General features: G+C 33.8%; 1 protein-coding gene across 1 annotated transcript in view; it reads left to right on the top strand.

Annotated features, from left to right (window-relative positions):
• The first annotated feature begins 634 nt into the window (after positions 1 to 634).
• LOC113519087 (protogenin-like) overlaps positions 635 to 13,726 on the top strand; it is a 49,851-nt gene continuing 36,759 nt past the window's right edge. Inside the window, exons 1-3 of the mRNA XM_052902169.1 lie at positions 635 to 653; positions 2,795 to 2,978; positions 5,004 to 5,128. Of these exons, the coding sequence (XP_052758129.1) occupies positions 635 to 653; positions 2,795 to 2,978; positions 5,004 to 5,128 (328 nt within the window). The remainder of the gene's footprint in view (positions 654 to 2,794; positions 2,979 to 5,003; positions 5,129 to 13,726) is intronic.

Raw genomic sequence — 13,726 nt, 5'->3', positions numbered from 1 at the left:
CCGGTAGGTATATGAACTCGTACCTCTAGTGGCTACGCCAGTAGTGGCCGACTTGACTAGATCCAAGATACACTGTTTACTGAAACCTTGTGCGATCTACCAATTATATATATCTTGAAATTTCAAATGTAACAATTTTATTCACGTCACTTGTCGTGAACACGATATAGTGAAATCCACGTCGAAACGTCGGCTATAAGGGAGAGAGAAAGAACAGATATGTTAGTTATATATACACATATATATTTAGTATATATGTATATCATTTATTACTAATACTATATTCGAGTATTCTAACTTTTCTCTAAATCTGATTGGGAGAGAATGCTTTTAGCATTATATCTGCTTTATATCACTACATAGTATGAAACAAAGTCGCTGTCGCTGTCTGTCCGTCTCTATGTATGCTAAATCTTTAAAACTACGCAACGGATTTTGAAGCGGTCTTTTTTAGTAGATAGAGTGATTCAAGAGGAATGTTTATATGTATAATACATGCATAATATTGTAGAGAAACACTGATACTTTTAAAGGTTTCTAATGTGATGTGATGTAATATGCACCCGTGCGAAGCCGGGGCGGGTAAATAATAATTAATTAATATAATACATAATTATTACATAAGGTTTCAATTATGGACCCTGTTGAGCACAGTAAGTAGTATATATATATATATATATATATATATATATATATATATATATATATATATAAAATTACCTAAATAATAACTGATTTTATGGTTCATATCGACGTGATTTACCTAAACTGTGAGTAAAGATGACTGCGGCTTACTTTCGGTGATCAATCTCGAAGTTTTAATGGCGAGCCGTTACAGCCGCGAGTAAGCTCGGCCATCGATCATGGCTTTGTTTTTTAGTTGTATATAAATGAGTATTATTTACCTTACTCCCAAAGGAGGGGAACGTTTTTCGAATTCGTATAGGTACATGTGAGTTACCTACATGGCAAACGAATGATAGGCTAAAATCTGTATGTTTGTGTATAAAATCTCTATATTTCACAATACCTAAGTAAATGTGAAATTATTTTGTATGTAAACAAATTGAAAAGAGTAACTGTTGAGGTTTTTTGCGGGTACTTCTCAACAGATAATAACATTCCGAACACAGTAGTAGAATCATAAAAAATAACAATTTAAAAAGAGCTTGTAAACAAGTCTATTCGAATAAAGATTATATCTATTTTTAATCTATTTTCAATCTAATATTTCTACGAAACGTATTCACTGTTTTTATTTTGATGCATTTCATTGTTTTCGATGTTTTAAGATCTATTTTATTCCACAAAATGTACTCTTATTTTAAGGGGTAAGTGGATTTTTCATTACGATAACACCCTTATCATTGGATTTGTATTTTTTTTATTGGATGAAAATGGAATAGTAACCCCGCCTGCGCTAACGAGATACGCTCGCGGGGCACAAGTGAAGGATGTTCGATGAGGATGAAAACAGGCCAGTTAGTCCATCATGATGAATTCATCTGGAATTAATCATGATAGTTTCTAGGGGGAACCGCGAGGAGGTCGACCTGATTGGGTATATTTCTAGCAATGGGATTCTCAGTCTCCATTACTAACAATAACAATCCCTTTCCCCTCCATTGGATATGTATTATACTCAACTTAATTTATGAAAAATTATTTAATTATATTATATATATATATATATATATATATATATATATAAAATACTGTGCACATTAAAGTAATAATTAAAATATTAAAATAACGGACTAAATGCCTAATGACATTCTTTACCAGTCAACTATTACGCTAAACAGGTCGAAAAACTTCTTCTTTTTGAAGTCGGTTGGTAATGATATTATAGTTTTCACATCCCTTTCAGAATGTAGTCGCACATGGGGCGTGGAGGCTGTGTTACAACAGTAATCTCATTTGGAAAGCCCAATTAGTAAACCTGGCCTAGTAGCCTTTAGTTACCTATAATATAATAGTTCTGCCGGTGCTCGTAATCAATCCTATTACACAATTAACACGAGTGGGACACACAGGACCCGTGTCTTCCTAATTGCTATTATTTTTCGAGTCTATTCCTTTTGAAATTTCATTAGTTCGTGGAAATATTATCAATGTTAAATAGGTTGTTACTGCAATATTACATTGTATTTATGTAAAAGTTATTTTACTGTGTAAATTTTAATTTTATTTGTGTAAATTTTACTGTGACTGTTAAATAAAAAAAATACAATTGAATTGAAAATCTCTTAATTTTTACATTCTATAATATTATATTAAAGTGATTTTTTATAATTGAATTATCGTATTCTATTTGAGGGAAGAGTCAAAAGTCTTCGGAAGTGCATGCCAGTATTTTTGAATTCTTGGTACTTCCTATAGGGTGGCTAGTAACTAATGCTAATATTAACAATATCCGTTTTGAAATGTTTCAATCACTCAATAATATACACAATTGCTCAAAAAAAGAGTATAATGTTATGTGAGTTTCTCTATACCACCATAACTTCTAAATGCCTGAACAGATTTAGATGTATGGAGTATGGTTATAGTAGTTTTTTTTTTTTAATTCTATACAGCGGTCGTACGGTTTTAAAATGTAAAAAAAAATTGATAGGACAGTCGTGTCTATATTTTTTTATATACCACTGCGGTTGCAAATAGGCATACTTCCCTTCTGATGGTAAACGGTTTCTATAGCTCATGAACGCCAGCAATACCAGAATCATGTGCGCGTTGCTAATTTTGAAGAGTACTCTTTACTCTTTTTGATATTCCGTTCCGTTTCTTCCAGATGTACACAATATAACATGGTGGCCATCACCACGCGCCAGCCTGTCGTGCCTGGTGGCCGATGGTCAGCGGAGCCAGCCGCGCCGGCCCCCGCCGCCCCTCGCGTCCGAGGACAAGCCACGCACCCAGGACCGACCGCGAAACTTCATTTGGAGACGAGACAATGTCGAGATTAACCCCAAACGGTAATTTAATAATTAATCCAATTATTTATTTGCATATACATAGGTATAGTTATAAGTTTGCTTTGTTAGAAGTTTCGTGCGTTATATTTCACCATCATTCTAAAAAATCTCCTCTGTCCCATTCGTGTTTCAACCGTGAAGCAGTTGTGTTTACATGGCTGTGTTTCAGTTTGAAGGGTGGGATATAGCGTGAATTTACAGGGTACAGAGGAATAACACCTGAGTCCTCAGGAATGGCAACGCATGGGGGGTATCATGGGCGAAACAGTATACTCTGTTATGTCCATGGTACTGCTCATGTCTATAGGCGACGGTTACCACTTTCCATCAGGTGGGCCGTCAGCTTGTTTGCCATTCTGAGTTGTATAAAAAAAAAAAAAACTACTACACCAAATAGGATGCCTTACTTCTTTTTTTTATGATTGAAAGTAGTAACTGTCGCTTATAGATAATATAATATAATAATAAGTTTAAAAAAAAATGAAAATGTTAACTCCTATTTTAGTCCTATAAAAATGTCAAGAAAAAGTCTTCAATTATTCACGACAAGCTCTGTAATCTAATATGTAAAGATAATAATAACATTATATCGCTATTTTTAAACACAAATCCAATTACTTATTAAATAAATATTTTTCTCTTAAGTATATCAAATACTTTAAAACAGAATTAGATATTCCCTTTGCCTTGTTTCCCTAGGTCATATCTATTAAAAATTTTATTATTGAAGAAACAAATTGCATCATAACCAATACCTTTTACGGGCTACACTTTCCTTTTCTTCTTAAAGCCATATGACTTACAGCTTGCAGGGATAGGTGCTGTGCACTATAAGCCACTACTTGTATCTTTTATCTTTCTCATGTGACTCATCGTTGGATCTATTTCTAATGTATATCGCTTATCCTTATTCCCGTGTTTATCTTATATATTTATCACTGTTTTATATATTATTCTTATATATTTATACATTACATCTCTTGCACACATGTGTCCGTGAGTTACGTATTTAGGGCCTACTGAAAATCAGTGTCGTAGCTTCAGATTTGAAACTGCGACATATGCTGATTTAGGTCCTTTGCACAAACACTGCTACATTCATTTTGTTTTTTATATATTTTATTTTAAATTAAAAAAAAAAGCTCGTTATTTTTACCTAATGACGACTAGATGTTCTGTAGACACGTTAGATTAAATTATTATTATATTATATTGTATCATTTATCTACAATAAATACATTTTGACATGCAAGCAAGACTTTGTTCTGTAAAGAAATGCGGCGACATTAATCTCGATAAATTAATATAGAACTAATACAGGAGTTAAGGGGAAAAGGGATTGTTAGTAATGAGGTTTAATTGACCCATTGCCAGCAATACACTCTGTCAGGTCTACCTTCACGTGGATCACCCTGGAAACCGTCGTGGTTTATTCTAGTCACCTAACATCCCTCACTGGTGCCCCACTAGCGTATAGCGATAGCGTAGGCGGGGTTAACATTCCATTATTATTCATTAAAAAAAAATACAGGAGTCGACTGTACAGATTGGCAACTTAATTGTGTAATATAAGTATAAATAATACTAAGATTGTACAAATTATATTACGTGTATGTATATATATAAAAAAAATTGATAAAATAACAAATAAATAGAAGAATAGTCTATAGGAATAGCAACGTGTAGGGGGTACCAAGAGTAACATGGTTTACTGTATGTAATGACTATAAAATATAAATGACAGTTACCATCTTCAAAAGGGAGGTAAAAAGGTTTCTTTAGGGTCGGCAACGCACGCGTAATACCTCTGGTATTGCAGGTGTTCATAGGCTACGGTAACCGCTTACCATCAGGTGGGCCGTATGCTTGTTTGCCACCTCAGTGGTATAAAAAAAAATATAAAATCAAGTTTGCCGTTCTAAGTGATCAAAAAATTATGAAACTGTATATACAGTGGTGTACCTGTGTGTAATGTAATGTAACAAGTTAATGTATCACCAGTAAAATGTGGACAATTGTTTGCAGGGTCTCTCCAAATGGCACCCTGGAGGTGTATCGCAAACAGAATAACAGCGAGGGTGTGTACCAATGCCAGGCGTGGCGCCACGGTGGTTACATCCTCGGGTATCCAGTGCATTTGAAGTTTGCTTGTGAGTATTATAAAGTTTTTTGTAATCAGAAAACAGTTGAAGAACCCCATGCTGTAGTCTCTTGGGAAAACCTCGGCAGGGAGCTCATTCCACAAGTAGGGTATGAGGGTGAACTCCCTGTCAATAGCGAGTCGTACGATGATAGATAGTGGCCGTAGGCATCATATTGAATAATTCCTCTGAGCACAATCCGTTGTACAAGCGGTAGAACACGCACAGTGAGGCAAAATCACTCCTAAGACTTAAGGGTTCGATACCGCTTGCAAGCATGGGATCATCGACAATTCTCATAGCTCTTCGTTGCACTGAGTCGAAGGTTTACGAGTATGGGCATTAAATATAATATAATATAATAGAAGAATACACAGTCAAAGCAGGCAAACACTAGCGTTAGGAACGAGAAATGCTGTACCTACAAATGTGTCTTGTATTAAAAAGAGATTTCCTGATGTTTCCATGAAAAACGAAGGTAACCTACAACAAATCAGTGATAGCGAAACGTTGGTTTATCATACAAGTATTTTATTTAAATATCTAATAAACTTTGGTGCTGTTTAGTCCCGGTATAGAATGGGCCACCCCTTCCTTTCCCGTGAGTGTCGTAAGAGGTGATTAAGGGAACTTAATGATCGAGGGATGAACAGTAGTGTTCCTCTTTAAACATCACTATAGCCTAACTGCAGTTGTTAACCTGCCTGCCACTAGCAAAACCCTCCAAGGTGGAGCCCTATGTTCAGCAGTGGTCAGTTAACAGCTGGTATGGTATGGTATGGTCGCATAAGCTATTTCAGAATTTTAAATATTTTATGTCGTAAATAGAAAGTCAGAAATAATGTCTTGTCTTCAGGCTATATCATGTTATTCCTCTGTACCATGTAAATTCACGCTATATCCCACCCTTGAATCCGAAACAGGCATGCAAACACAACTGCTTCACGGTTGAAACACGAATGGGACAGAGGTACCCAAGCAATCGACTTTTGTACAAAGTATCTAATCTAATAGTTAAGGTCAATTCTATGAACAATAATTACTGGTGCTTAGGGTCAATTCCGGACTCCTGTCATAGTCAATCAATGTCGTGAATTAGACGTAATAACTAGTTACACCGTAAATAGGTAACACGTGTTATGGTTATAAAACTACTAATGCAGTAATAAAAACAATATTTTTTTGCCACTATATTTTGCATATAAATAATTAAATTGTATTTTAAAGTAACAATTACCAGTTGAACTTACGTGTAATTTGGTCGAGTGAGCTTGACTAGTTTCGGGACCATCCGGGACCCTTAGTCTTGCTGCGAACGTCTACAGTTCGCGCTCAGTGTACCGAGGTGCGCAGTTAGGTTCGCTCTTGTGTCACAGCCGCTCGTAGTTATTGTTATATTTAAATAGAACTTGTTATTCAATTTCACTTGTTACTTTATTAATAATCATTTTAAGAGCGGGAACAATTGCAAAAGATAGCGGAGTATATACATGTCAACTGCCATTTTGGATGCTCTTGAATTTGTGACGATAGGTCAACTGATCTGCTTTCATCCAGTGCTCCAGCATATACCTATAGGACAAATGGGGCTATTGTTCCATTTTTAACCATAAAAAATCAAGTGGACGAAGTCGTGGGCTCGGCATAGATTATCTCAAGTTAACCGTCGTCTATAGACATGGTACCATGGACGTAAGAGTATACTGTTTCGCCCATGATACCCCCCATGCGTTGCCATTCCTGAGAACTCAGGTGTTATCCCTCTGTACCCTGTAAATTCACTGTCATATCTCACCCTTTAGACCGAAACACAGCCATGCAAACATAACTACTTCACGTTAGAAAATCGAATGGGACAGAGGTGCTCAAGCAAACGACTTTTGTACAAAATCTCCCTCTGGTAATATAGGTACATATATTAAAATAAGGATGTATATTAAAATAAATATTGATACACGGTGAACAATAAATATACTAGATCTACATAAAAATAGTGATCGTTTTTATCGTCTGTATATTCCTCTAGTGGGCGTTACATTCAGCTTACACGTGCTATATACAGCGCGTGTTTACTTGTATCAACATAGGACTGGTAGGAGTATATTACATTACAATTTATTGCTTTTGCGCGATTGCTCAAGGAAAAGTGTCCTTTTTATTATATTAACTCGGTACTGGCTGGCTTACTTTCGCTAAGTTTGACATTATTTATTGAACACCGTTTCTTTTAGGTACAAAACTTATCATTGTGATGATCGTAAATAATTCTAGTGTTACAAAACTAATGCAATATAATAGAATTTCGATTATTCGAGACAAATAAAACTAGGGGTATTCCGTATAATCGAAAATCCGGATAATGGATTTTAAAGTCGAATCAAACGTTAATTACATTTTGATATGTATTTTTTTTTTAATTATATAAAGGGTTTTACATAAGTCGTTTAGATAATACTATATAAAAAATAAAGCTATAAAGATAATGGATTACATAATACCCATTTACCCAATCTATACATAATACGATTTCTAAATTGGTAATTAGAGCTGTGAAGAATAAGTCCGGATAATCGAATATTCGGATAATTGAGATTCTACAGTAATAGGTAACTTCCATGTAAAAACGTTTTTTATTAAGTTAATAGTTTTCATATTACCATTGTTTTCTAGAGAGTCGATTAAAAATACACACACGGCGACTAAAAACACAATTATCAATTTATTCCACTGTACTCACAGGTAAGTTATTGTAGACTTTATTTTATCAATTTTAACGTAATATTAAAGTTCTTAAATCAACTCTAACACAGTTTAGTCACTTTTATTTCGGGTAATGTGTTCAAGAATAAATGAGTGCTAACAAAAACTTTTTTAATACTTACAATGTAAACATATTCAGATACATTGAACTGTTTTATATCGTTAAAACATAAGATAGCTACTTATTTACAACTATTATACATGTTTATAAAAAAAAAAATTGTAACTAAAATATATTTTTACCCAGATACTTAAGAAATAAATATTATAAGAAGTCTTAATAGTGAAAAGCAAACCAAAATAATATTTTTAACAATATTTTGTCCAATTATTTGTTCAGATATCACGTAAAAATTACTGCATCAAATTAAATGCGGTTTTAACAGTTCCATTCTCGACGGTTCTTAAATAAATTTCCCTCGCAATATATATACGAAAACATTATGTATGTACGTAAAAATATAAATCTTTTTAAAAATAACAGTGACACACATAATTTCAATACAAGAAATAAAAAGAAATTGAATGTTCCTTGTTATCGCCTTAGGAAAGTCAGTACACCTTTCATGGGGAACAGTATACGTTTTTGTAATAAACTTCCAGATGACGTTTTACATTTAAATGAAAGAAAATTTAAGACATATATAAAAAGGACTCTCTGCACAAAAGCTGCATGAATTTGAATTTTGTATTAATGTGAATTGTATTGTAAATGTAATTATTGTATTTTTTCTTAACTCAATATTATTTTCTATAGTAATTATTATAATTATAGATTGACGTATCATAAGTATCTGTAACAGATGTATATGAATAAAGATGATTGATTGATAAATAGCAGGAAGTCAGTGGATACAGGTGGCCCAGGACCGTTCCTTATGGCAGCGTCGAAGGAGGCCTATGTCCAGCAGTGGACAGATAATGGTCGACATGAAGACGATGATAATTCTACTTCCAAAATCTAGCGTACGAAGGTGCAAGTTTTTTTATAGCCTTATAGCGGAGAGTAGACATGGAATTGTAATTACGGATTTACAATGCAGGATACGGAGGCATGAGGTCCTACTCATTGTCCTCAAGTATAGCAACACGTCATCTATCATGATAATCTATATATATATATATATATATATATATATATATATATATATATATATATATATATATATATATATATATATATATATATTAAAAAAATATCCATTTAATAATTTTATTAATTTCAGTAAATTTGTAGACTTAAAATAGCCAACGGCTGGGATTCGATGTCAACTTTGATTTCTCCTGGGAGGATCCGGCGTATCTGAATGTCATCTGAATTACAAGCCGTCATTTCAGCAATTGTTGTTTCAAAGTTTATTTGCCATTGAAATATTATACATTAACTATAATAGAACAAGTTTCAAGCTTTAATCACTTTAGATTGATTTTCGTTTCTGTAAAATATGTACGGACAAAGTGGACAACACCTGGTACCTATTTCTATTTCTGCTCTCCTTATATCCACTGTCTATAGACTGTAAAATTTAGGATTAGATAGCGAGCACTATGTTTTTTTTTTAATGGATGAAAATGGATTGGTAACCCCGCCCGCGCTATTGGTATACACCGACGAGGCACCAGTGGAAGGTGATAGGTGAGAATGAATGCAGGTTAGTTGGCCCACCATGATGAATTCGACATAAATTAAACATGATGGTTTCCAGGGGGAACCGCGTGGAGGTCAACCTGAGAGGATATATTGCCAGTAATGGGGCTATTAGACCCCATTACTAACAATCCCTTTCCCCCCAGCAAGCACTATGTTAATACGCCAGAATTATTTATTTTATTATTTATTAGTCATAATTGAAATATGTATATTCAATATATAATATAATTTAGAATTATTAACACATATGTATGTATGTATGTGCAAAAAGTAGCCAGCTGTCTAACATACTGATACCTAACTAAATAACTAAACTGCATTGTTAATTAATAATAAATTAATAAATAAAATAAAGAAAAATAGATACAATAACTTATATTTAATGATATTGTTTTTTTTTATACCACTGAGGTGGCAAACAAGTATACGGCCCACATGATGGTAAGCGGATACCGTAGCCTATGAACGCCTGCAATACTAGAGGCATTACTTACTTATAAAGAACCCCATGATGTAGTCTTTTGGAAAGACCTTGGGATTTTTTTTGATGGGTGAAAATGGTATGGTAACCCCGCCTGCGCTAACGGGATACGCTGGCGGAGCACCAGTGAAGGGTGATAGATGAGAATGAAAACAGGTAAATTAGCCCATCATGATGAATTCATCGGGAATTAACCATGATAGTTTCCAGGGGGAACCGCGAGGAGGTCGACCTAGTTGGATATATTGCTAGCAATGGGATTCTCAGTCTACCTTGGGATAGAATTATGAGTTAGTATATATCAATTCTATATACATGTAGATATATTTTAATTATTAATACATACACATATAGTTTTAAGGTCATATAGATATTTTGAGTAACCTTTGGATATGTTCATGGTATTTTAATGATAAATTTTTATTTGATCTCTTTATTTTACACAATTTATGCCTATTTAAAATATATTCTATTTTAAATATGTATTCAATATTTTTTTCTTTTTGAGTAAATTGATTAGTGCTAATTGGTGGTTTGTATTCACACAATTAAACTTAAAAATAAAGAATAATAAAATTATTTAAAAGAGCATTTCTTGCTCGTTCTTCTTGTGATGAGACATAACGAAATTAAAAAAAAAATGTAATGACTTTTCAAAAGTGTTCAATGTTTTATTTGAATAAATGATTTCTATTCTATTCTATTCTATTCTAATGATAAATTTTTATTTGATCTCTTTATTTTACACAATTTATGCCTATTTAAAATATATTCTATTTTAAATATGTAAATATAGGTCATAGCATGAAAAGACAGTTCTTATGGTTGTATTTATTTATTTATTTACACTTTATTGCACCATTTTTGAAATAGTAAATACAGTTAACTGTAATAAGACTGTAATAAGAAATGATACAAAAGGCGGTCCTATCGTTAAGCAATCTCTTCCAAACAACCTTTGGGTAGAGAACATTGAGAAAAGAAAGAAAAACAAAAGGTAGGTGGCGCACTATTATATATAAACAAATATATACAAAGATATATATATATATATATATATATATATATATATATATATATATATATATATATATATATATACATACATAAACAGATACATACATAAACATACACAAACTTAAAAGTACACATACAACAGGAGAGAGTGATACAGGAAGATGAAGATAGAACACGTTAAAATAGTTACTTACTTAAAGGGAGAGATAATGGGCTTTAACAGAGGTTTTTTTAACTGTTTGTTACCTCATAACATCGTCAGTTATAAACCGATTTGGAAATCTCTTCCTTTACCTTAAATAATGTACTTATAGATTGATCCAATAGAAATTTTATTAAAATCGATTCATTAGTTTTGTTTTTAAAACGAAATAAACTGCTTTTGCATAATAGAAGTCTGTTTTTTTTTGTGAAATACACTCTTTAATTATGATAAAATAGAATTGACATGCATGAGTAGTATATTGATAGTACAGGTAGCTACCTAATAGTGTTTTTGTAATGAAAACTTTTTTTCTGGTATATAATAAAATTACCTTCCTTCGAAACGAAGCATCATTCATTTTGTATGCTCTTGGGAAATAATCTTGACACATGGACAGATAGATACGTGGAGTAAATTTATTTATTTACATAGATCTTTTAAGAGTTCAGTTTTTAGCCAGTATGATAGGAAACCTTATACATTTATAAAAATACACTAATAAATACGAATTAATATGATTATTTTTCTTTACGAAATATAAAAATAGTTAATAATCCACCTAATGGAAAGTGGTAACGGTCGCCTACAGATGAGACACCATGGGTATTATAGAATACACAGTGATGCCTCGAATACATTTCATTCGTTACCATTCTTAAGGATTTAAGTATTATACTCAGAACTGTCGTAATTTTTTTTAAATGGATGATATTGAGATAGTAACCCTATCCGGGCTTTCGATATACACTGGCTGGGCACCAGTGTGAGATGATAGGTGAGGATAAAAGTAGGTCAGTTATCCAGTTAACTACGATGTTTTCCAGGGAGAGGCGCGTAGAAGTCTACCTGACAGGGTAAATAGCAATGGAGATGTTACACTCTATTAGGTATTAACGATCCTTTCCCGCCCAATCGACCTTATTGGCGCAAGAAAACGAAAACTAAACTAAATCCTATATGATTGAATAGTATTCTAGATTTCCCCTTTTCTTCCCTTTTACAGAGGAGGCACGTGGTATAAGAAGGTATACCATCATTACAATATCTACTGTCCACTGTGGAACATAGGCCTCTTCCTATGGGGAGGTTTTGTCAGTAGTTACGTTTAGCTAGAGGGTTAGCAACCACAGTTAGGCTTTGGTGATGTTTTAAGAGGGACGCTGCTGTCCATCCCTCTCTCTTCCTTACTTGCCTTTTACGATATAACGATATTATATATATATATATAATAATATGTTCGCCAATATCTTTTATATTAATAAGTAGACTCAATTGCTGACGAAATTGAAGTAATTCTACCTTGGGAGGCTCCGTTTAAAAAATCCTTTGAGAAATTATCTTTGCCCTCAATCAATCACTGTCCGACCTTTATTTGTAGCCAACTCCTTAATCCAGGCACCTGGACGTCTGTAGAGATATCACCCTCACGGCTATATCAGTTTCGAGTTAATATATAATAATATAGATATATAACCAGAGGGAGACTTTGTACAAAAGTCGATTGCTTGGGTATCTCTGTCCCATTCGTATTTCTACCGTGAAGTAGTTGTGTTTGCATGGCTGTGTTTCGGTTTGAAGGGTGGGATATGGCGTGAATTTACAGGGTACAGAGGAATAACGCCTGAGTCCTTAGAAATGGCAACGCATGGGGGATATCATGGGCGAAACAGTTTACTCTGTTATGTGCACGGTACTGCTCATGTCTATAGGCAACAGCTACCGCTTTCCATCAGGTGGACCGTCAGCTTGCTTGCTTGCATAAACGAAACCATGGTAGAAACTTTCTTTAAAGCAACAATATCCAGTATTGTGAAAGTATTCTAGCCGTTCGTCAGACACAAAACCATCTCAGCTCAACTATACCAATTAACAAGTTACAAATAAGCGTATCTAAAATTCGAATTGTTCTAATTTAGCCCAAGTAAACACGAGAAGTATTGGAAGCGTCTAGTTATCAATAAATTGATAAAGTTCCACGACTACTTTATAACGGGCTGGCCAAATATGTTTGGTAATTGGATTTGATTGTGTTATTTACCAATTCATACATACATACATACATATCCGTCACGCCCGTCTCCCATTAGGGTAGGCAGAAACAATCGAACGCCAAATGCTTCGATTCAAACAAACCTCTTTCGCTTCCTCCACATTCATCAATCTTTTCATACACGCTCGCCGGTTACGGGTACTTTTAATTTGGCCCTTCTTCAGCACGTCGCCTATTTGGTCAACATACGTCCGTCTAGGGCGGCCCCTACCGACATCTCCATTCATTCTTGTTCGACAAATCTCTTTCGTAATTCTTCTTTCATCCATTCTCTCCAAATGACCAAATTTACCAATTCATAGCTTGAAATAGTATTTTTTGGGCTTTATCGCTTTGTATTGAACACCTGTATTGAACGCCATATCCCACCCTTCAAACCGAAACACAGCCATATACCTATTTTAACTATAGAACTGTTTTGTCTCTTTGATGTATGTTAATTT

This window comes from Galleria mellonella, unplaced genomic scaffold, assembly GCF_026898425.1.
Source record: "Galleria mellonella isolate WM207_F2 unplaced genomic scaffold, CSIRO_AGI_GalMel_v1 utg874, whole genome shotgun sequence".
Taxonomy (NCBI): domain Eukaryota; kingdom Metazoa; phylum Arthropoda; class Insecta; order Lepidoptera; family Pyralidae; genus Galleria; species Galleria mellonella.
This window is presented reverse-complemented; position numbering and strand designations above follow the sequence as displayed.